The 25,824-nt window shown below is 42.8% G+C and overlaps 1 protein-coding gene across 4 annotated transcripts in view; it reads right to left on the minus strand.

Moving 5' to 3' along the window:
* LOC132394244 (tetratricopeptide repeat protein 39B) overlaps positions 1–25,824 on the minus strand; it is a 411,030-nt gene that overhangs the window by 356,331 nt on the left and 28,875 nt on the right. For 2 of the 4 annotated variants that reach the window (XM_059970127.1, XM_059970128.1), the window contains exons 2-3: positions 7,960–8,030; positions 2,525–2,559 (exon numbers count right to left, since the gene is read on the minus strand). Coding sequence is in view for 1 of the 4 variants with exons in the window: in XM_059970126.1 (XP_059826109.1) it covers positions 2,525–2,559 (35 nt within the window). In the remaining 3 variants the exon portion in view is untranslated. The remainder of the gene's footprint in view (positions 1–2,524; positions 2,560–7,959; positions 8,031–25,824) is intronic. The other 2 variants (XM_059970126.1, XM_059970129.1) reach the window with 1 other exon arrangement.

Genomic DNA, 25,824 nt, shown 5'->3' on the forward strand with positions numbered 1-25,824 from the left:
CCAGATCCAGTATGGCCTCTCCTCAAGTTGACGTGTATATATTGTGTCACGAGTCCTTCCTGGTAACATGTAACAAATTCCACTCCATCCAAATCTTTTGCAGTAAGGAGGTGCCAGTCAATATTAGGAATGTCAAAGTAGTCCATCACATTAACCCTTCCAAAATCTGCATCCTGATCTCAGTGATTCTATTTCAGTTGCTACTAGGGGAGTTCGTAGAATACTTTCAGGTAAATAACTAACTGCCTTTATCATTCTAATCTTACCCTCACTGGTGTGTGACATCAGTAGCAATACAGAGATGATTGGCCTTGAGTTCCTGCTTTTCTGCATCCTGCCAATCTCCCTGCATTCTCTCTTCAAGACCTCATCCCTTTTCCTACCCCTGTCATAGTTATCAATATGATCAACGAGATCTCTCTTAAAAATGCTGTGGACCCAAACCCTGGCAACTGGGAGACAGCATGCTATGTGGGAGCCTCTTTCATGCCCACAAAATCTCCTCTCTGTTTCCCTAACTATTGAATCCCCTAACACTCTGCTCTCCTCTTCTTCCCCCACTCTTCCCTTCTGAGCCATAGATCCAGACTCAATCCCAGAACCCTGGTAGGTGACACCCCTCCCCCAACACACACGCACACACAACAGTATCCAAAGTGGTATACCTTCTGTTGAGGGGAATGGTTACAGGGGTTCTCTGCACTATCTGCCTATTTCCTTTCACCTAGCTACCTGCCTGCTCCAACTTTGGGTGACTAATGCTCCATAGCTCCTAAATGTCACCCAAATGAGCCAGTCCATAAGGAACAGTGCACAGATGCACTTTTCACAGATTTATCAATCATGGAGATTCGAGGACTCCCAGAGCTTCCACATCTTGCAAGAGGAGCACACCACTGCTCTGGAGCCCATTCTATAAATAAAAGGAAGAGAAACTTCACATAAAGCTCATCCTGGCCTCTACGTCTCCTTGCTGAGCCTCTTGAGCCAGTTCCCCACTCTAATTCTGACTCTGTCCAGCAGAAAGTGTTCACAACTCTCTGCAATTTCTTGCTGCCTTTAGTAAAGCAATAGCCATACCAAACAATGATGCATCTGGATAGGATGCTCTCTATGATGAATGTCCAGAAATTGATCAGGGCCATTTGGACACACTGGATTTCCTTAGCATTTTGAGGAAGTGGAGACACTAATGTGCTCTCTTGACCAAGTTATTGGTGATACTTACACCAAGGAACATGAAACTCTCACCCATCTCTACCTCAGCACCACTGATGTAGATAGGATAATGTACTCCACCCTCCATCCTGAAGTCAATGATCCTGTCTTTTGTTTTGCTGAATCGAGGGGAAGTGTTTGACCTCACACCACACCGCTAGGTTTTCTGTTTTTCTGTATGCTGACTCTTCACTATTTGAGATCCAACCCAGTGTGGCCTTGTAAATGGGGCTAGAACTGAATCTGGCCACAGAACTGTTAGGTCTCTATTCATTGGAGCGTAGAAGGTTGAAAGGAGATTTGATCGAGGTATTTAAAATTTTGAGAGGGATAGATAGAGTTGACATGAATAGGCTGTTTCCATTGAGAGTAGGGGAGATTCAAACGAGAGGACATGATTTGAGAGTTAGGGGGCAGAAGTTTAAGGGAAACACGAGGGGGTATTTCTTTACTCAGAGAGTGATAGCTGTGTGGAGTGAGCTTCTTGTAGAAGTAGTAGAGGCCAGTTCAGTTGTGTCATTTAAGGTAAAATTGGATAGGTATATGGACAAGAAAGGAGTGGAGGGTTATGGGCTGAGTGCGGGTAGGTGGGACTAGGTGAGATTAAGAGTTTGGCACGGACTAGGAGGGCCGGGATGGCCTGTTTCCATGCAGCGATTGTTATATGGTTATAAGGTTAACTGGTGGCAGAGCTAGACACCAAGTACTAGGTTTTGGAGTTTGGACACAAGTTTGTTTGGATTTATACCAAAGGTAATTATAATTTAATACTTTATTGTGGATCTTAGTCCAAGAAAAACTATTTACTACATTTCCTATAATAATGGCCACACTTGAAAAGTATTTCATCAATTGTAAATCATTGTGAGACATCTGATTTTGCCAAAAGTCTAAAAGGATAGCCTTCCTTCTTTTCTCTTCTGATGAATTATAACCACCCAATCCTCAACAGTTGCTGGTTTCATACAAAAAGTAAAAAGTGAAATAACTGTAGCATGGCATTCTCTAACATTCAAATACAAAACATCTGGTAATTACATTAAACTTGACATCTTAATAACATAAAGGGTATTACATGTACAGATCTATCAAGGAGCAGACACTCCCCCCCCCCCCACAGTGTTCTTTATTACTAAACAGATAAAATATTATAGTGTCATGCAAAGTATTAAAATGAATTAATTGATAAATCATAGGGATGCATTGAGAAAGACCACGAGCAGTGCTTGTAAAAACATTGAAATAACCTTTTTTGTGCGTATACCCCGTTACTTACTACTAAAATTATATGGTAGCATGTACTTACACTGGAATATTTTCATATGCATCTTCATAATAATCCTGTAAAACAAAAAGTACAGTAATCTACCTCTAGAAGCTGATAAAGATAATGAAGGTGATAAAGTATACAAATTAGAAACATCAGTTTTTAGTGGAACAGTTGATTTTATCTATGAATTTAATGACGATTTTAGTTCTGATTTTTGAAAGAGGGTGCCTTCTACAGATTAAGTCACAGTCATCCTCTACAGCCTAGAAATTGGTTCTCTTTTGCACAGAAACTGCAAGTGACTAGCGGGGTGCCTCAGGGATCTGTTTTGGGTCCAATGTTGTTTGTAATATACATTAATGATCTGGATGATGGGGTGGTAAATTGGATTAGTAAGTATGCCGATGATACTAAGGTAGGAGGTGTTGTGGATAATGAGGTGGGTTTTCAAAGCTTGCAGGGAGATTTATGCCGGTTAGAAGAATGCGCTGAACGTTGGCAGATGGAGTTTAATGCTGAGAAGTGTGAGGTTCTACATTTTGGCAGGAATAATCCAAATAGAACATACAGGGTAAATGGTAGGGCATTGAGGAATGCAGTGGAATGGAGAGATCTAGGAATAACAGTGCATAGTTCCCTGAAGGTGGAGTCTCATGTAGATAGGGTGGTGAAGGCGGCTTTTGGAACGCTGGCCTTTATAAATCAGAGCATTGAGTACAGAAGTTGGGATGTAATGTTAAAATTATACAAGGCATTGGTAAGGCCAAATTTGGAATATTGTGTACAGTTCTGGTCACCGAATTATAGGAAAGTTATCAATAAATTAGAGAGAGCGCAGAGACGATTTACTAGGATGTTACCTGGGTTTCAGCACTTAAGTTACAGAGAAAGGTTGAACAAGTTAGGTCTCTATTCATTGGAGCGTAGAAGGTTGAGGGGGGATTTGATCGAGGTATTTAAAATTTTGAGAGGGATAGATAGAGTTGACGTGAATAGGCTGTTTCCATTGAGAGTAGGGGAGATTCAAACAAGAGGACATGATTTGAGAGTTAGGGGGCAGAAGTTTAAGGGAAACACGAGGGGGTATTTCTTTACTCAGAGAGTGATAGCTGTGTGCAATGAGCTTCCTGTAGAAGTACTAGAGGCCAGTTCAGTTGTGTCATTTAAGGTAAAATTGGATAGGTATATGGACAGGAAAGGAGTGGAGGGTTATGGGCTGAGTGCGGGTAGGTGGGACCAGGTGAGATTAAGAGTTCGGCACGGACTAGGAGGGCCGAGATGGCCTGTTTCCATGCTGTGATTGTTATATGGTTATATGGTCTTGTCAGAAGTGATTCATATTTAAGCAGAGTGGCCATTGTGGGAGTGGGCAGTGCTAAAAGTGGTCAGGCAAGAACAGGGGTAGGTACTGAGTCTTTTGGAGTCATTTAGTAAATTGTGAAACTTAACCTTAAGAAGTCAGAGCCAAAGGTATAACAAGTGTAGTATAACAAGTGGTAGTCGAGGCACTGAAATACTTCAAGATATGTGATTGTAGGATACCTAATGGTCTCTCTGATGACCCACCTGCCGAAGTGACTGGTTTTAAGGTACCACTAACCCACTTTTGCCCTTTCTCCTGTCAGTGGAAATGGTTTGACTGGAATTAGTAGCTAAGCCACACATGAAGGCCAGGAGCTGGACTTGGGTGTCAGAGGCAATTTGAGATGCACACCAATGGGGGCATTTAATTGGCAGTGGGAGCTCATCACACTACCACCCCTGGTTATAACAATGATTATATGTCAATGATTTAGATGATGGAATTCACTGCCTTGTGGCTAAGCTTGCCTACAGTTAGGTAAGTGGAGAGACAGGTAGTTTTGAGGAAGCAGGGAGTTTGCAGATGGACATAGATTGGAAAAACAAGCATAGATATGGTAGATGGAAAATTGTGTAGGGAAGTACCATTTTCATTGCCACGGACAGCTGTGGAGGCCAAGCCATTGAGTATATTTAAAGCTGAGGCTGATAGGTCCTTGATTAGTCAGGATATCAAAGGTTATGGGAAGAAGGCAAGCGAAGGGTTGAGACGGATAATGAATCAGCCATGATGAAATGGCGGAGCAGACTCAATGAGCTGTGTGGTGTAATTCTGCTCCTATGTCTTATATTTTGCATGAATTGCTTGCAGGTTCTAACAAAACAGCAACTGTTTCTTCTTGAAATGCCACACAATGAAACATTGCTCTGGAGAGATTCACCTTTCCTGTGTTATGATGTCAACATCAACCTGCAGCAATAATATGCAAACTACAACCTTTGTTTTCAACTCCTCATAAACAAGGAGTGATGTGACAAAAGTACAAAGGTCCCAACTAGGATGTCAATGTGCAGTTATCTGCAGCAGTCTGCCTGAGTTTTTAATTCTTTCCAATTTCACACATCATTGCTGGATCTTAGTATTTATGCTACAGTCTCTGCAATGAATGAGTCCACGGTTAGATGGCACCAACAACTACAGCCAGTGGCACTGAGGACTTGTCCACTCTCTCCTGTGTTATCCCTTGCCTTCATACCAGCCTCTTTTTTACTGCTGTTTTGTGGTTGCAGTGGAGTGGTTAAAGTTAGCCTGTCATAGAGACAGCACAGAAACAAGCCCATCGACTCTGACAACACGAGTGAATCGGCAGATGCTGGAAATAAATAAAAACACAAAATGCTGGCAGAACTCAGCAGGCCAGACAGCATCTGTGGGAGGAGGTAGTGACGATGTTTCGGGCTGAAACCCTGATGAAGGTTCTGCCTGCTGAGTTCTGCCAGCATTTTGTGTTTCCATCCACTCTGAATTGGTTTGCTATTGTCCCATGTCCCAGAGTAGAGTGAAAATCTTGTCTTAGGTACTGTTCATACATATCAATTCCTTACAGCAGTGCACTGAGGTAAACCAATAAAAGGGTCATGTTTACAGTGAAAGTGCAGTGCAGTAGGGATAAGATGTAGTCATAACCAGGTAGACTGGTTAGATCCAGAGTCCACCGTAACATACCAGGAACCGTTCAATAGTCTGATAATATTGGCACAGACACTATCCTTGAATGGTGGTCTTTGTGCCCTCTGCCCAATGGGATTGTGGAGAAGTTGGAATGGCCAGGGTGGTGGTGTCTTTGATTCTGCTGACTGCTTTACTGAGGCAGAGTCCATGGAGGGGAGACTGGTTTCCATGATGTGCTGAGCAGTGTCACAACTCCCTGCAGTTTCTTGCAGTCACAGGCAGAACAGTTGACAAATATAATACCCTACCTGGTGCACTGACTGGTGAGGATCAAATGGAATATGCCAAAGCATATTCCTGAGGAAGAGAGTTACTGCTGAGCTTCCTCAGCCATGTCGTCAGTACGACTACAACTGGACAGCCTATTGAGACAACAAGACTATAAAACACAGGAGCGGATTAGGCCATTCAGCCCATCAAATCTGCTCTGCCATTCTATCATGACTTATTTATTATCCTTTTAACCCCATTCTTCTAACTTCCCCATGTAATTTTTAACACCCTTAGTGATCAAACAACCTATAAGCCTCTGCTTCCACAGATGTCTGTGGCAATGAATTCCACAGATTCACCAGCCTCTGGCTAAAAGAAAAATCCTTCTTATCTCTGTTCTATATGACATGCTTGCAATCTGAGGCTGTGCCTTCTGATCCTAGGCATCCCACAATAGCAAACATTCTCTCCATGTCCAATCTGTCCAATTCATTCAATATTTCAATGAGATCCCACCCTCATTCTTCTAAAGTCCAGCAAATTTGATAGGCCTGGAGCTATTAAATGTTTCTCCTACATTAACCCTCTCATTCCCATGATTATTCTCATAAAGCTCCTCTGGATCCTCTCCAATGCCAGCAAAAGAGGCCCAAATCTTCTCTCAATGCTCCGTGCAGTCATACCAATGCCTTATAAAGCCTCAGTACCCTGTATTACATCCTTGCTTTTATATTCTAGTCCTCTCAAAATTAATGTTAATGTTCCATTTGCCTTCGACCACTGACTCAACCTGCAAGATAGTCTTTAGGGGTCCTGTACAAGGACTCACAAGATCCTTTGCAGCTCTGATTTCTGAATTTGCTCTCCATTTAGAAAAGTCTTACTTTATTCCTTCCACCAAGTGCATTACCATGTATTGCCTACACTGTATTCCATTTACCACTGCTTTTCCCTTTCTCCTCCACTGCCTAAGTCCTTCTGCAAACTCTCTGCATCCTCAAAACTACTTGGATTTCCTCCTATCTTCATATCATCCGCAAACTTGTCCACAAAGCCATCAATTCCATCATCCAGATCATTGACATATAATGTGAAAAAGAAAAAGTCCTAACACCAACCCTTGCGGAACACCACTTGTCGCCTGCAGCCAACCAGAAATGTTCCCCTTTATTCCCACGCTGCCTCCTGCCAATCTTCTATCCCTGCTAGCATTTTCCTGTAATACCAAATGCTTTTACCTTCATTAGCAGCCTTATGAGTGCAGCATGTCAAATGCCTTCTGAAATTCTAAGTAAACATCTATTGACTCTCCTTTGCCTGGCTTTCTGTTTATTATGTGAGATGTGGTTCACTACAGTGGTATCATCTCTAAACTTGTAGATAGAGTTACAGCAAAATTATTCCACGCAGGGAGCTGAGAACTCAGCCTACTGGGGTACCAGTGCTAAGGAGAATCAGGCAGAGGTGTTGGGGCCTATCCTTATGATTGCAGTCTATTGATCAGGAAGTCAAGGACCAGTTGCAGAGTGAAATACTAAGCCCTAGGTATTGGAGTTTGGAGATCAGTTTGTTTGAAATTATGATATTAAAGGTGAAACTAGAGTTAATAAACAACAGTCTAAGATAGATGTCTTTACTGTCCAGATGCTCCAGAAGTGAATGTTGGACCAAACAGATGGTGTCTGCTAATATTAAGTTAATATTGAGTGACCATGACAGATTGAACATGGATTAGGAACCAGTATGATAGAGCTGATGTTGAGTCAGCAGGTTTACAAGTAGATAATGGGTGTAACATGTATGTAATGAAGGACAAGCCAATGACTGGGTACAAATTCAGACTTGCAAAGAGTTAAATTGTACCACAGAAGCAAAATTCAAAAGGGTGAAGGTGCTGTATTTAAATGCGTGTAGCATTTGAAATAAGGTGGATGAACTCGTGGCACGATTAGAGATTGGTTGATATGACATAGTAGTTGACTCATAAGGCTTTTGACGAGGTTCCTCTGGTAGGCTAGTCCAGGTGGTTATAGCATAAGGCACGTTGGTGAAATGCATTGAAGATTGGTTTGGTGAGAAGAGGAGGAGAGTAATGGAAGAGGGGTAGTTTTCTGACTGGAAATACTTTATGCTTCAGTCAGAGTAACACAGTGATCTGTGCTGGGACCTTTGTGTTTATGAAAATATGTAAATAACTCACAAAAGAATGTACTATTATAAATACCTTTCAGTAGCTTCATCACTTGGAAAAAAACCGGAAAGTTTTGTAGCCTCTCCAAAGCCTCTGTGTTATTCCTATAAAACAACAGGTCTGACTGAAATGCTTCTGATATGGCCTAATCAGAGTTTTAAAGTTGCAATGTAGTTTGCTGACTTGTGAACTCAATGTCATGAATCATAAGGGCAAGCATGCCATGTGTGTTCACCCTACAAACCTGCAAAGCCACTTTCAGGAAGCCCTAATTACTCTGTATTATCACTAAAGTATCATAAGATTTGGGAAAAAATATGCAACATTTAAAATCCATTAATTTTGAAATATTTATCTGAGGGAATTAGAGTCCATGTGAATAACATTCAATTTTATAAAGACTTCAGGAATTCCTTAGTTATATTGCTATCATAAGTAATCTATAAGCAAGTTGTCATCAATTTCAATGATCAAAAAAGGGAAATAATAAGATTTGCATTTGCTACATCAACTCTTATTTTTGAATGGCAGAACATAGGAGCATATTGTGCTCAGGCCAGCTCTTTTCAAAGAGCTATCCATTCAGCCCCACTACCTAGCCCAGAGGTCGGCAACCGGCGGCTCCGGAGCCACATGCGGCTCTTTCATCTCTGTGATGCGGCTCCCCGTGGTTTGTTAGCTTTTGAAATGTAATTCAAAATTTGAAGATTATGGTGATCTTGTACTATCTAAAAACTTTGTGGAGACCCCATTTCCTGGCATATCCGAACCGGCTCACAATTAGCCACCGTTCCGGCTAAGGGAGATAGCCTACGGGGGTTTGTGAGTACGTGTCTTTTGGAGCATGCGCGCCCACGGGGATGGGTTGAGGGAGGCTTTAAAGCAAGGCTGTTTAGTTTGAATAAAGTTACCTTTGACTGCAGTCTTTATTTTAGTGCTGCGTGTAGCACACCGCTACAACGTGTTTTTTATCGCTATTAATATACATCACCACTGCCAATGCCTGACACCCGCCAGTGCACACTTTCTTTTAATTCTTCGATCCAAGGTAGGCTAACTATGGAGTGACCTTCAACCCAACGTCTTTTTTTCGGAGTTCAAAATGTTTTTGTTGCATGCAGAAATGTAATTTCGTTTTCTCTGCAGGAGTTCATCAATTTCATAAATGCAACACATTATAGTTCGTTTATACATAGCATAAAGGCAAAAAAACCCGTTGTATGCAGTGTTATTTCATTTTAAATGTCAAACGGGTTTTGTGGCTCCCAGTGTTTTCTTTTCTGTGGGAAATGGGTCCATATTGGCTCTTTCAGTGGTAAACGTTGCCGACCCCTTCCTAGCCCCTTCCCTATGCACTGCAAATTTTCCTATTCAGATATATCTCCTCTTTAAGTTTGCTTCCATTATTCTTTTAGATAAGGCATTGCTGACAATAAAAACTGGTTATGTTTAAAAATACCCCATCTCCCCTTCAGTTCTCTCAACACTTATCTTAAATCACCACTTGCGATACATCCCTGTTAACTAGTTGCTCATCACTTATGCCATCAAAACTCTTAATAACTGAATTCATATTCAATCTCCTTTTAATCCTTTCAATCCTGAGAACAATAGATGTTTCATTCTAGTAAAAGCAACTAAACCTGACACTCACATGCAATTCCCTTGATAGATTTCATTACATAATTTTAATACCTTCCACAGACACATCAGATTTGTAGTGGTCAAGGACTTCTGTCTAAAGTTACACTGGCCATGCTTCTGAACTTATGGTTCAGAACAAATACTTTATTAAGCAGCATAGAATCGCTCCATTCAACTCAAAATCAAGTGCAAATGTAGTTCGATCATATACTAAGACCAAGGCCAAAGTCTAGATAGAAATTAGCAAAGAACAATTGAATAAGGATTTCCAGTAACAATATTTTGAAGACTGCATGTAAATTTTTGTGAGTAGCATTTAAAACATAACCAAAATGAGAGGTCCAAAATGCAACAGCAATCAAAGGTCAACACAAAATTAGGCTTTTTAAAAGTGGGCCTTTTGAAAACTTTTGGTCAACTCGAGATATCACAAGCAGTCACTTATCTGAGATGAATGAGTGTGAGATTTAAATAGCAAGCGGTGCCTTTCAAAACTTTTCAGTGGGCTTGATATTGCAGTTTATTTGGCACTAGGCAAAGGACTATAAAAACAAGTGAGGTTCAAGTGAGTGACCATTGTGGGAGTAGTAATTCTGCCAGTGTTAGAACGGGGAGCTTGAGGTTTTGGCAAGGAGGGGCAAAGGCTAAGGTTAGTTTCCAGTAAAGTTCTTTTTTGCCTATTAGCACCTCGCGATGAGAATAAATCTAGAGTCAGTGGAATGTTCTTCCTGTCAGATGTGGGAGTTCTGGGAGTTCTGGGAGACTTGCAGTTTCCCTGATAACTACATCCATGTGAAGGACATCCAACTGCAGCTCCTTGCAGACCCAATAAGGTACTGCAGCGGGGTTACCTAAAGCTCGTATGGGAGAACAAGGCTGCATTAGATAAGAGCTACAGGGAAGTAATCACCCTAAGTTGCCGAAGGCAGATAGCTAAGTGTCTGTCAGGAGCTGGAAAGTAGAGTACACCTGTGGACATCCCTCTCAATAATGGGTGTACCCCATTGGATACTGTTGGGGGGGGGGGTGGTGGAAACAATCTACAAGGTGAAGCTGCAACAACCAGGTCTCTGGCATTGAGTCTAGGTATGTGGCTCAGAAGAGAAAAGGGAAGGAGTGCTTTGGTGATGGGGGAGCTGAGAGGAGATTCTCTGGATGTGCAAGAGACTTCTGGGTGACACGTTGCTTCCCAGGTGCCATTGTCAGGTATGACTAAGATCAAGTCCACACCATTCTAAAGCATGGACCCGTATCATTAACTGAGGAGTCTATGGACCCCAGATTGCTAACCCTCTTTCTAGAGGGTGACCAGTAATAGTGCATTTTAGTACCAATGACTTAGGCAGGAAAAGGGATGAAGTCCTGAAGAGAGAATATTGGGAGCTAGGTAGAAAGCTGCAGAGCAGGACCTCAAGAGTGAGGGTAAGAATAAGATGATTTGGCAGATGGATGTGTAGCTGAGGAATTGGTTCAGGGGGGCAGGGTTTCAGATATTTGGATTTTTAGGATCCCTTCTAGTGAAGGTATGACCTGAAGGTTATGCCTAAATTTAAGGCAGACCAATATCCTTGTGGGCAGGTTTATTGAGGAGGGTTTAAACTAGCAAGGCAGGGATAGAGGGGGGCAGAGGATGGGGCAGCTGGCATACAGGTAGATGCCGCTGGTAAGAGACAGCAAAGGATAGGTGGTTGAAACGGCAAGATTGCAATAAATGGGGTAGGTTGAAATGTGACTATTTTAATGCATGGGATATCAGGGTGATGAACTTAAAACATAAAACTATAACATTATGGCCATTACAGAGACTTGGCTATCACAAGGAATGACTACTGGATGCTCTGGGGTTCAGATGTTTCAAAAAGGACGGGGAGGGGGTAAAAGAGGAGCGGGAGTAGCACTGCTAACCAGGGGTAGCAGCAAATCACTCTATTGCGGTGCAACAGAGATGCTGAGCAACAGATCAGTTATAGAAGAGTGGCAGAGATAGGCAGGTGGTGTCATTTTCCTGGGAATATGAGACAGCATGCACTTAAGGCGAGAGATGCAAGGGTACTTTTTCTTTAGTTATTTGCCTAGAATGGAATGGCAGGGATAATGCTGGAAGCAAAATGATAGAGGCATTTAAGAGGCTCTTATAGAGGCACATGAATATGTAGTGAATAGAAAGGTATGCACCTTGTGTAGGCAGAAGGGACTAGCTTTGTTAGATCTTTCACTAGTTTAGCACACCTTGGGCCAAAGGGCTTGTTCCTGACATGTATTGTTTTATGTTCCAAATTTTGCCTAGATGCCTGGGTCCTTACTTCACAAGGCAAAAATCTTAGCTCACAATGGGCTTAACGGGTATGGTTCTCACTAGACTTACCAAAATATTTCCTAGTTTGGCATTAACTACAATGCATAACAGAGGAATGCAGACAGCAGAATGATCCTGACTTCTAGTGGTTTTTATTATTTTTGAGGTACAACAAAATAACCAGCCCTTCTGGACCAACGAGACTGGCCAATTATACCCATGTGACCAATTACCATGCCACCCATCTTAACTACTGCATAGAACACAAATTCAAATTTTCTCTACAGTGTCGGAGAATGTGAATTCATGTGCAACATTTAGAAAGTAAAATCATATTAGTGCAAAAGTGGCCATGATGTCCCCTCAAACTTCCACAATATCACTGATTTTCCTTAAAAGAGTGATTTTCATCTTTACTTTCCTATTTACATGTGCCTCCAGTTCCTCAGTGTTGATAGCTCTTAACTGTCTTCTAAAGTTCATTCTACAACCAGATCAGAGCAACAAATGCCACATTTCCAGAAAACCTCAGTGGCACCTCTCTGTACACCTGCTCATTAATGCAAATATTTAACCAGCCAACCACGTGGCAGTTACTCAATGCAGAAAAGCACGCAGAGTCCAGAAGTTCAGTTGTCATTCAGACCAAACATCAGAATGGGGAAGAAATGTGATCTAAGTAACCTTTACCATGGAATAATCACTGGTGCTATATAGAGTGGTTTGAGTATCTGAGAAAATGCTGATCTCTTGGGATTTTCCCGCACCACAGTCTCTAGAGTTTACGGAGACCATTGCAAAAAACAAAAAACATCCAGTGAACAGCAGTTCGTGGGGGAAAACCCCTCATTAATGTTAGAGGTCAAAGGAGAATAGCCAGACTAATCCAAGCTGACATGAAGGCAACAGTAATTCAAATTTTCACACTTTATAACACCGGTGTAGAAACAGCATAATGCAACATTATGTTGAACCTTGAAATAGAGGGGCTACGGCAGCAGAAGACCACAAACATACACCCAGTGAACACCTTATTAGATAGAAGAGATACCAAATAAAGTCACGACTAAATGTATACTTACTTTGATAATAAATTTACTCTGAACTTTGAATTGGCTTATTTCTCAGGCAATACAGTGATAGGTGGCAGAGTAGGAGATACATCTCTACCAAAGGAGGTGTAAGGCGCTCCTCCCTCCACTAGCCTGCAGGTCACCCGTGAGCAAGATGTAGCACCTGATTACCGCTCTTCCCACGCAACCCCATCAGGACCACATGAAACCATGGGAGCAGGTGATGGATATTTGGTAATGCCAGGCAGACAATCACTGAAGGTTACTGATAATGGCTGGGGTCACCCATCTTATAAAGACACTGCCCAGAAGAAGACAATGGTAAACCACTTCTGTACAAAATTTTGCCAAAAACAATCATGGCATGAGACCCTGATCACCCAGGTCATACGACACAGCACATAACAAACAAACAATGATGTGGCATCTGCAATCTGATCATCATCCTGTACCCTGTATTTTAGAAAGCTTTACAAAGCTGTTGTAACTCTTTGCCTCACTCAGTATCTCAGAGTAATTGAATCATCCAGTGCCCAACTGAGATATGTAGCCTATTTAGAGCAGGAGAAAAATTATCATGGTATCTGATTCTAATAAAGGTACATTCTAAGACAGACAAATTCAGTTTGAAGACTCCAATTGCTTGGATTAACATAAGTTCTGCCTTCTATCAAAGGGAGGAAAAAGAGGGGAAAGGTCAAGGCATCTCCACAGTTCAACTAACCTACTGTGCCCATTGCTAAACATGAGTTAATAAAGATGTCCAGGTTTTAAAGAAAGTGTCATGAGGTTTAATGTATTAACAATACTTCACTGGTTGGATTAATATTTCACACAATGATTTTGCTAAACTCAGCTTTCTGACATACATAGCAGCTAACTCATTCAGAGTTGTTTTTGAGTAACTTAAATTTCCACTCTTCAGTTCTTAATGTAAATGGCAAGCAATAATTAGTCATAAGTTAAAAGGACAAGTTTGCAAACAAACAGCATGATCTATAGAGCACAAGATGCTCACCCACAGCACAGGGCTGATTGCTCAAGAGATGTAGTACAAAACAGTGGGGTTATGTTAATTGGCTTAGACAACACTGGCTAAATTATCTAGTTCAAGGAAGCTTGCAGACCAGATTGATAATATCACCTAGCACATCAAATAGCTGATCTTTTAATACTTGGAAGGTTCATGTACTTAGAGAGTTAGCAGTTACTGTATTAATTATCCCCAAAAGCTCTTAGATCATTAGGGTAAAAAGATATCTGGGGGGGGGGGGGGGGAAATCACATGTGTATGAAATCACCCAAGTAGCAAAAAAAAGAGTAAATGTAAGAAAGCAGTCAGGCTTGATAACAATGGTCAAAAACATCAAGAAAAATGTCAGAAAGACAGGGTAAATTAGGATACATTCCTCTGCCTTTGACTTCTGTGACAGATGATGCATTCATATGCAATAGGTTGGTATGTCTTTTTAGCTTAAAGGAATTATGCCTATGCTTTGGATGTCATTTGTGTTTTATAAATCATTTGTAATTTGGAAATATTTTATAAGATATAAATCATCTATGAGTTTTAAGAGTATTATCTAGATTTAGATGTGTATCACAAAAAATAAATGAATTGCGTTTAAATTATATCTGTATCAGAATCAGGTTTAATATCACTGGCACATGTTGTGGCATTTATATAAATGAAGCAGTCAAAAAGAGAGGGAAAATGTGTTCATAGGTTCATTGTCCTTTAAAAATCCAATAGCAGATGGAAAGAAGATTTTCTTGAAACCTTGAATGTATGTCTTCAGGTTCCTATACCTCCTTTTGATGGTAGCAATGAGAAAAGGGTATGTCCTGAGTGATGTTGGTTCTTAATAATGGATGCAGTCTTTTTGAAGGTGTGCTGGATGCTGAGGAGGACAGTGCCCAAGATGGAGCTGGCTGAGTTTACAACTTCCTGCAGTGTTTTGCCATGCACTGGGCTCTCCATACCAGAGACTGATGTAACCAGTTAGAACGTCCTCTATGGTGCATCTATAGAAATTTGTAATCTTTGGCAACATACCAAGTATCCTCAAACTCCTAATAAAATATAGCTGCTCTCACGCCTTCTTTGTAATTATGTTGGTTCTAGGATAAATCCTCAGAAATATTGAAGGTAGGAACCTAAAGCTGGTCACCCTTTCTACTTCTGAAGCCTTGATGAGGACTGATGTGCGTTCCCTCAACTTCCCCTTTCTGAAGTCCACAATAAATTCCTTGGTTTTACTGACACTGAGTGCAAGATTCTCACTGCGACAATACTCAACCACTTGATCTATCTTGCTCCAGTACTCCTCCTTGACAGCATCTATTGTATCGTCAGAAAAATTGTGATATGTCATTTGAGCTGTGCCTAGCCACACAGTTATGGATATATAAAAAGTAGAGCATTAGGCTAAGCACACATCCTCAAGGTGTGCCAGTGTTGACTGTCGGCAAGGAGGAGATTTATTTTCAATCCGCACAGACTGTGGTCTCCTGGTGAGGAAGTCAAGGATCCAGTTGCAGAGGGAGGTACAGAGGCCCAGGTTTTGGAGCTTGTTGATTAGAACTCAGGGTATGATTGTGTTGAATGCAGAGTTGGAGTCAATAAACAGTAGCCTGACGTAGATATTACTATTGTCCTGGTGATCCAAGGCTGAGTGGAGAGACAGTGAGATTGCATCTGCTGTAGACCTATTGTGGCAATATGCAAATTGCAATGGGTCCAAGTCCTTGCTTAGACAGGAGTTGATTCTGGTCATTACCAACCCCTCAAATCATTTCATCACAGTAGAGGAGAGTAGAACTGGATGATAGTAATTGAGGCAGATAACCCTGCTTCTCTTGGGCACTGTTCTGATTGTTGCCCTGTTGAACCTTCAACTACAGCAGTGAACGATTGAAGATGTCCTTGAACACACCCACAGTTGGTGGGTAAAGGTATCCAGAGCTCCACCAGATACTGCAACAGGGCCTAATGCCTTGTGAAGGTTCTTGTAAGATGTTCTGATGTCAGCCACGGGATCAACAGATACTTCAGGGATTCACAGAGGTAGTTTTACTCACCCTTTCAAAGCCTGCATAAAAGGCATTGAGCTCATCTGGGAGTGAAGCATCATAGCTATTCATGATGCTAGTTTTTGCTTTGTAGGAAGTAATGGACTGCAAACCTTACCATAGCCAACATGCATCTGGTCCAGTCTCAAACCTGAACCCGAATTGTTTTTTCGCCCTTTAACATTGCCTTCCATTGGTCCTAGCTGGACTTTTTGTACAGGTTTCGATCACCAGTCTTGAATGCTACAGACCTCAGCAGACTCCTGGTTTATCCATGGTATGACTAATATGTTCTCGAAGGCACATACTCAGCCATACGTGCACATAATACATGACCTCACCTGATCCATCAACCCCACCTCTCTGGTCAAGTCAGCACAGCAACATCACCACTTCCTAAGGAGACTGAGATGAGTAAGGTCCCTGCATCCCGTTCTAACCAATTTTTACAGGAGTGCCATCGGGAATGTCCTGAGCAGCTGCATCACTGCAAGGCATCTGACCGCAAGTCCCTGCAAAGGATTACGAGGACTGCTGAGAAGATCATTGGGGACTCTCCTTCACCCATCAGGAGCGCCATGTACACAGAGCCCATAGCATTGATCACTTCCATCCGTCCAACAATCTCTTTCACCCCCACCATCAGGTAGGAGCTACTGTAGCCTTAGGACAAAAACGGTTAGGATGGGAAATAGCTTCTTCCTCCAGGCTGAAAGGCTACTGAACTCCCTGCCACACATCAGGACTCATCCTGTATGAAGTGCCAGTAGCATCATACCGTTTACTTTTTAACTTCTATCATATAAGCACTTCATTATCTGTTATTTTATTTGTAGTAATATTTCTTTATATAACATTTGTGTTGTGCAACTTGATCCAGAGGAACATTGTTTTGTTTGGCGGCATACATGCATACAGTTGAAGGATAAAACACTGAACTCAAACTTGAACTTGTTAATGTCTTGTAGTTGTCAACTTGCTTGAGGTATTCTGACTGTTTATGATTTGCTCACTGTAGCCCAACAGTGTAGGCACTGGGTCAAGAGGCTACAATTACATTAAGCACAGCACTCCCTTATCCTCGTCGGGCACTACTTGAGCTCGCTTGCAGTGGCTGGCATATATCCACACGCTTTTATCTTCTACCTTCACCACTGAGTTAGTTATTAACAGCACTTGATAAGGACCTTCACATCCAGCTCTCAGTGGTTCCTTATGCAGTTTCTTAATCAGGGTTTACTCACCAGGAATCAGGGTGTGTCCTCCCTCTGTTGCAAATGGCAGAAATCTAGTGAGAAGCAGACTGTAAAGTCTGAGTTAATTTTACACAAACTATCTGCCATAATCTTAGCCTCTCTGAGAGCAAGGGCTCCCAGCAGTGATATGTGATACCCTGTACCACCTCAAATTGACTTAGTTTAGTTTTCTTGTTTGGAGTTGCTCTGGCACTACATAGGACCATAGGAAGAGCCAGAGGCCATGGTACACCTTGCTAAAATCAATCATTGTTTGATGGTTCCATTCATTCAACTTGTCCTGATGACCCTAGGTGATAGGGACAATGAAAAGATCATTCAATATTTATCAGTCAACAGAATTCCTGTCAAGCAGTTCCAATGAAATGTGCTCCTTGGTCAGATTGGATGTAACACAGCAATTCCCGCCTAGGAATATTGGCTTTGATCAGAGTTTTTGCTGTGTCAGTGGCAGTTTCTTTGCTGGAAGAACGTGTCCACTCTTACCAATATATCCGAGTAGCTTTGGTCCTTTGGTAAAGTTATGTGGTCCATTTGTAAATGTAAAAATGGACCTGGTGGGGCAGGAGCACTTAATTGTGGTAACTTTTCTGCTGCTGCCTCATCTGTGGACTCCACCACCATTGGGAGAATCTATCAATCATCTTTCCTACTCTAATGTGTCCTGGGGAGTGTATCTGCTCTGCCAGATAAGGAAGCAACATAGTTAGAGCTACCAGTCTATAACTAGAGCCATATCTCCGTACTCCATCACTATTTAACTTCCCACTATTCTTCATCCAGAACCACTTTTCTTGGTTAAAGCATTGAGCCTGCATCTTTCAAATATCATATCTTCACCTGTGATATGAAGTTCAATTTTGCTTCCATAATTCCAGTTGTCGGGTCCATTGCAGATGTTCTCAAATTTCCTTTGTTTCTTTTACCCCTTCCCATTCTGCCTGCCGTGAATTCATCTGTGAATGCATTTCCACTGCTTTCTATTGTAGTCACTTTGGAGTGGCTATTTACAGCAACTTCTGACAGCAGTTGTATGACATCCTTAAGTTCTTGTACAAGTTGGCCATCCTTGATTGGGGTTCCTGCCACTGTAAGACATTCTCTTTGCCTCTATAAGTTTCCAAAATCATGACCAACTTCAAAAGCATATTGAGAATCAGTGTAGATGTTAGCTGATCTGCCTTCTGCCAACTTACAGACTTCAGTCAAAGCTTTCATTTCCGCCTGTTGTACCAAGGTACAAGGAGCCTTGCTTCCTGCTGCCAGCACTTCAGTTCCAGAGACCATGGCTCATCCAAATTCCTCTTTCAATCATTGAGGAGCCATCCATGTACAGAATCAGATCTGGGTTCGATAAGGAAAAAGACTAAGAGTCTGCGCACAAAAGCCCCAATAAACTCAAGCACTTATTCCCAAATCTCGGGTTAAACTATAATTTTCTGCGCCAAGACCTCAAAGTATTCTCTCCCTGTTACCCTGGGCTGCTGAGCCAAAAACCTGTCCCTCTGTACCTGAGACAGGGAAAAAGACTCAGAAGCCCTTACAATCTACTCCCACACTGTCATTTTGCTCTTGTTCATCCTGCAGGTGTTGTAGGCTGTAACAATACATTTTCGGTGTTTCTTTCTCCACTAAGCTTGCTTCAATAATTGCCACGAGCATTGGAAATTGTTTGGTTGCAGCACGCACTACAAGAGATTTGAGACAAGAAAACAGCACAGCACAAGCGCACAGCTCAACAATATAATACTGACAGTTATTGCTATTTTAGTCAGCCATGCTCCCCATCCTCCGAGTCTACTTTCCAACCAAACAAAGAACTGATGTTCAAATCCTGACCTCCGTCCGCAGATTCTTTAATTTATTCATTGCTCTGGTGAAAGACCCTTCTGGGCTAGTATTGTTCGGTATGAAAGTGCAGCATTGTTCTCCAAACATTACACACACACCCCCTTTTTCTGCCAAAAGCCAATCCAGTACCTGTCTGTTTTGCCACGCCATCCTGCTAGTTACATCCAGCTGTTGCCCTAAGGCCTCCAGTGCATCATCGGTGTAGTTGATGAATCTCTGTTGATTGTAGTATATATAGTTTATCCATTCAACATTTTTGCTTACCCCTATCACAGGTATGATAGCTTCCCAGTGAGCATCTCATGCGGTGTCAGGCATGTCATTCGATTAGTTTGCATGTAATTTGCATCTTCTTGTCATGTTACTGTTCTTGACAGTCATGGCCATCATAGACTTCCATGTCCAATGATACATATGCAGCTGGATTCAACGGGCATGCTGCTGCCTTTAAATTTGAAATGCTTCCAGTTGTTCTTTACTAAGAGTCACGGGGTCCTCCAAGCACTCAACAGATTGTTGAGGGATTGAGCAATAGTTGATGGATCTGTCTCGAGCTTGTCAATACATTGATTAACAATGGTTTTATCTTCAGTCTTGCATCTCTTTATTCCCTTGGTCTTTATTGGAGCAAACTGTGACATAGCTTCCAGTCTTATAGTTTCACCACTGACGCCCTCACTTAAGTCACTAATGGCCTCTCTAGAGTCCACATAATGTCCATGAAGTAATTCCTTGGAATTGTTTGACGTGTCACTGTCCCTGGGGATGGTTCGACATGGGGGAAGAGGTGGGGTTTCCCAGTGCAGAGCTTCAGAAGTAGTCTCACTGACAGCAAAACGGGAAACTCTGCTGGAGGCATCATCAGCAGGACTGCCCTCTTGATGTCCCTGATAATACATCACAAGTTTTGCATGCCTTTCCCAAACCATGCTGAAAAGTCTTTACTCACCCTTAACTCTTTCCATCACTCACACACTTGATCGAATCAACTATTGATCTTATCCCTAAACCACTAGTAGTCATTCCAGATTTTTCCTTTTTCCTCAGGCATTCATGTGTTATTATTCTTAATAAACTTGGTACATTTCATCTGGACTTTTTCATTAATTTCAGTGTTTGGGAAGATGCTGGAGTCAATTGTTAAGGATGTGGTTTTGGGGTACTTAGAGGAACATGATAAAATAGGCCGTAGTCAGCACAGTTTCCTCAAGAGGAAGTCTTATCTGACAAATCAGTTGGAATTCTTTGAAGAAATAACAAGCAGGATAGACCAAGGAGAATTAGTTGATGTTGTGTACTTGGATTTTCAGAGGGCTTTTGACAAGGTGCCACAAATGAAGTTGTTTAATAAGCTACGAGCCCAGGGTATTACAGGAAAGATTGTAGCCTGTATAAAGCAGTTGCTGATGGCTAGAGGCAGCTAATGGGAATAAAGGGAGCCTTTTCTGGTTGGCTGCTATTGACTAGTGGTTTTCCACAGGGGTTGATGTTGGGACTGCTTCTTTTTATGCTGTATATTGATAATTTGAATGAGGGTATAGATGATTTTGTTGCCAAGTTTGCAGATGATATGAAGATAGATGGAGGGGCAGGTAGTGTTGAGGAAACAGCTAGGCTGCAGAAGGACTTAGACATATTAGGAGAATGGGCAAGAAAGTGGCAAATGAAATACAATGTTGGAAAATGCACAGTCATGCACTTTGGTAGTAAAAATAAATGTGCAGACTATTTTCTAAACGGGGAGAAAATCCAAAAATCTGAGATGCAAAGGGACTTGGAAGTCTTTGTGCAGAACATCCTGAAGGTTAACTTGCAGGACTGGAAAAAAAGATGAGGAGTCAGAGTGAGAAAGTGGGGGGATGGGAGGAAGAACCACAAAGATCTGCAGATTTTCTCTTGTTTGTGATTGGAGTATTGTGAGCTGCTTTGGGCCCATTTTAGAAAGGACGTGCTCAAACTGGAGAGGGTTTAAAGAAAGTTTATGAAAATGATTCCAAGATTGAACAGCTTGTCATAGAGAGAATGTTTGATGGCTCTGAGCCTGTATTCACAGGAATTCAGAAGAATAAGGGGTGACTTAATTGAAACATTTAATGGTGAAAGGCCTGGATAGAGTGGATGTAAAGAAGATGTTTCCTGTGGTGGGTGTGTCTTAAGACTGCAGGACACAGCCTCAGAATAGAGGGGCATCCTTTTAGAATGGAGTTGAGGAGGAATTTCAATAGGTCTCACCAATGTAGAGGAGGCTGCACCAGCAGCAGCGGACGGAATAGACTAATGCAGCCTAGTGTCTTATAAAGCTTCAGCATTATCTCCTTGCTTTTATATTCAATTTCCCTTGAAATAAATGCCAACTTTGCATTTGCCTTCTTTACCACAGGCTCAACCTGTAAATTAACCTTCTGGGTGTCTTGCATGAGGACTCCCAAGTCCCTCTGCACCTCTGATGTTTGAACCTTCTCTCCATTTCCCAACATGTCTCAACGCTGTATTCCATCTTTAGGCCATTCTTCCAACATCTTTTATTAACCTACTGATTCCCATTATCTCGATTATACTCCTTCCCATTCTATCTCCTGTAAAAATGATATTCCCCATTCTTGGGTTCTTCGCCTCTGCTTCATCTGTTCCCAGGTCACAGCATTCCATTGCAGGACATCAGAGATGGCTAATTTCTTTAAAGAATGGGGTTTTCCTCCCTCCACTATTGATGCTGCCCTCACTTGCATCTCCTCCATTTCCCGTACGTCCATGCTCACCCCATCCTTCCACTGCCAGAACAGTGATAGGGTTCTCACCACCCCATGAACTGCCACATCCAACACATTATTCTCCACAACTTCCGCCATCTCCAAAGGAATCCTACCACCAAACATATCTTTACCTCACCCCTCTCCCCTTTCCGCAAGGATCACTCCCTTTGTGACTCCCTCATTGACTTATTCCTCCCCACTAATCTCCCTCCCAACTCTTATACCTGCAAGCAGCCCAAGTGCGACTCCTGCCCATTCACTTCCTCCCTCACCTCTATTCAGAGCCCCAAACAGTCCCTCCAGGTGAGGCAACACTTCACCTGCAAATCTGCTGGGCTCATCAATTGTGTCTGCTGCTCCTGATGCAGCCTCCTCTACATTGGTGAAACCCAATGTAAATTGGCGGACTGCTTTGCTGAGCATCTCCACATGATCTGTCACAAGCAGGACTTCCTGGTAGTCAAACATTTTAATTCACATTCCCATTCCAACACGTTGGTCCATGCCACCTCTTGTGCCAAGATGAGGTCACCCTCAGAGCAGGACAGCATCACCTTATATTCCGTCTGGGTAGTCTCCAACCTGATGACATGAATTTTGATTTCACCTTCAGGTAAACAAATTCCACCCCCCACCTCTTTCTCTATTCCCCACTCGGACCTTTTCTTTTTCTCACCTGTCTATTACTTCTCCCAGGTTCCCTCCTCATTCTCTTTCTTCTAAGGTCCACTCTCCTCTCCTATCAGATTCCTTCCTTCCAGCCCACCTGACTTCACCTATCACCTTCCAGTTAGCCTCCTTCCCCTGCTTTTTTTATTCTAGCTTCTTCCCCCTTTCTTCTTAGTCCTGACAAAGGGTCTTGGCCCAAAACATTAACTATCTATTCATTTCCATAGATGCTACCTGACTTGCTGAGTTCCTCCAGCATTTTGTGTGTGTTGCTTCAGAAGGTACAGGAACCTCAGGACTCAAACCACCAGGTTTAGGAACAACCATCAGGTTCTTAAACTAGAGGCAATAACTTCACTTGCCCCATCATTGAAATGTTCCCACAACCTATGGACTCACTTTCGAGGTTACTCTTCATTTCATGTTCTTGATATTTATTGATTATTTATGTATTATTATTATTTTTATGGAAGTGCTTCTTTCACCTCAGACAGTTGAGGAAGTTTGGTAGGGGCCCTCAAATCCTAAGAATTTTCTACAGGGGCACAATTGAGAGCATCCTGACTGGCTGCATCACTGCCTGGTATGGGAATTGTACCTCCCTTAATCACAGGACTTTGCAGAGTGGTGCGGACAGCCCAGCGCACCTGTAGTTGTAGAAAGCGGCCAGTGAGTGAGTGGGCCAGTGAAGGAGTGGAGATTTGAGGCTTTGACTCGAGAGATTCTGGCAGTTTTGGCAGCTGGATTGTGCAATCAAGTCAATCAAGATTTGAATAGCTCAGACTCAGCAGAAAGCAGCTGATTGGGCAATCGAGGTCAGGTGACCAAGCAGTTTGGAAAAGCTCAAACAAATAAACAGAGGGTTACCTCAAGCGGAGTGGCCTGTGGAAAGCGGCCAGAGAGTGAGTGGGCCAGTGAAGGAGTGGAGATTTGAAGCTTTGACGAGAAGAGGCGGAGGACGAGCTTGTTCCCAGTTAGTCTTTACAATGCCTCCTGAGATGGTGATGTTCCTCTCCTGTGAGATGTGGCAGTCTTGGGGGAACTCCCCTCTCCCGCAGAGTCACATCTGCCATAAGTGCTTGCAGCTGGGCAATCTGGAAGACCATGTGAGGAATCTGGAGCAGCAGCTGAATGACCTTCGACTCATAAGGGAGAATGAGGCGGTCATAGATGAGAGCTACAGGGAGGTAGACACACCTAGGCTGCTGGAAGCAGGTCGTTGGGTGACAGTCCGAGGGGGGAAAACGAAGGAGAGCACCCCTGTAGCCATTCCCCTGAATAATAAGTTCACCATCCTGGATCCTGTTGGCAAGGACAACCGACCAGATGTGAGCCACGGTGGCAGAGCCTCTGGCACCGAGTCTGACCCTGTGGTGCAGAAGGATGGGATGGAGAAGAGGAGAGCTGTCGTCATTGGAGAATCTATAGTCAGGGCAGCAGACAGGAGATTTTGTGGACGTTAGAAGGAAACCCGCATGGTTTGTTGCCTCCCGGGTCCCAGGGTCCGGGATGTCTCTGACCGGGTGCTTGACATCCTGGTACGAGAGGGAAAGCAACCAGAAGTTGTGATACATGTTGGGACCAACGACATAAGCAGGAAGAGGGATGAGGTCCTGAAGTGTGCGTTTCGGGAACTAGGCAGAAGGCTGAAGAACAGGACCTCAAGGGTGGCGTTCTCAGGATTGCTGCCAGTACTACGTGATAGTGATGGTAAGAATTGGAGGAGATGGCAGTTAAATGCGTGGCTGAGGAGTTGGTGCAGGGGACAGGGTTTTAGATTTTTGGACCATTGGGATCTCTTCTGGCGAAGGTGGGACCTGTACAGATTGGATGGTTTGCACCTGAACTCGAGGGGGAGCAGTATCCTTGCAGGTAGGTTTGCTAGCATGGTTCAGGAGGGTTTAAACTAATTTGTAAGTGGGATGGGATCTGGAGCAATAGAGCAGTGAAAGAAGTGCATGGAGTAAAGCCATATCTAACATATAGAGAGGCTTTGAGGAAAGAGAAGCAGAATAAATGGTGTAAAGGTAGTAAGGTAAAAGGGCTAAAGTGTGTGTACTTCAATGCAAGAAGCATCAGGAACAAAGGTGATGAACTGAGAGCTTGGATACATACATGGAATTATGATGTAGTGGCCATTACGGAGACTTGGCTGGCACCAGGGCAGGAATGAATTCTAAATATTCCTGGATTTCAGTGCTTTAAAGGGGATAGAGAGGGGTGGGGGGAAAGGGGATGAGGGGTGGCATTACTGGTCAGGGATACTATTACAGCTGCAGAAAGGGTGGGTAATGTAGCAGGATCCTCTTTTGAGTCAGTATGGGTGGAAGTCAGGAACAGGAAGGGAGCAGTTACTCTACTGGGGGTATTCTATAGGCCCCCTGGTAGCAGCAGAGGCACCGAGAAGCAGATTGGGAGGCAGATTTTGGAAAGGTGCAAAAATAACAGGGTTGTTATCATGCGTGACTTTAACTTCCCTAATATTGATTGGCACTTGATTAGTTCCAAGGGTTTAGATGGGGCAGAGTTTGTTAAGTGTGTCCAGGATGGATTCCTGTCACAGTATGTTGACAGGCTGACGAGGGGGAATGCCATACGAGATCTAGTATTAGGTAACGAACCGGATCAGGTCACAGATCTGTCAGTGGGTGAGCATCTGGGGGACAGTGATCACCGCTCCCTGGTCTTTAGCATTATCATGGAAAAAGATAGAATCAGAGAAGACAGGAAAATTTTTAATTGGGGAAGGGCAAATTATGAGGCTATAAAGCTAGAACTTGCGGGTGTGAATTGGGATAATGTTTTTGCATGGAAATGTTCTATGGACATGTGGTCAATGTTTAGGGATATCTTGCAGGATGTTAGGGATGAATTTGTCCCGGTGAAGAAGATAAAGAATGGTAGGGTGAAGGAACCATGGGTGACAAGTGAAGTGGAAAATCTAGTCAGGTGGAAGAAGGCAGCATACATGAGGTTTAGGAAGCAAGGATCAGATGGGTCTATTGAGGAATATAGGGTAGCAAGAAAGGAGCTTAAGGGGCTGAGAAGAGCAAGAAGGGGGCATGAGAAGGCCTTGGCGAGTAGGGTAAAGGAAAACCCCAAGGCATTCTTCAATTATGTGAAGAACAAAAGGATGACAGGAATGAAAGTAGGACCGATTAGAGATGAAAGTGGGAAGATGTGCCTGGAGGCTGTGGAAGTGAGCGAGTTCCTCAATGAATACTTCTCTTCGGTATTCACCACTGAGCGGGAACTTGATAATGGGGAGGACAATATGACTGAGG

The sequence above is a fragment of the Hypanus sabinus genome, chromosome 5 (genome assembly GCF_030144855.1).
Source record: "Hypanus sabinus isolate sHypSab1 chromosome 5, sHypSab1.hap1, whole genome shotgun sequence".
Classification (NCBI taxonomy): domain Eukaryota; kingdom Metazoa; phylum Chordata; class Chondrichthyes; order Myliobatiformes; family Dasyatidae; genus Hypanus; species Hypanus sabinus.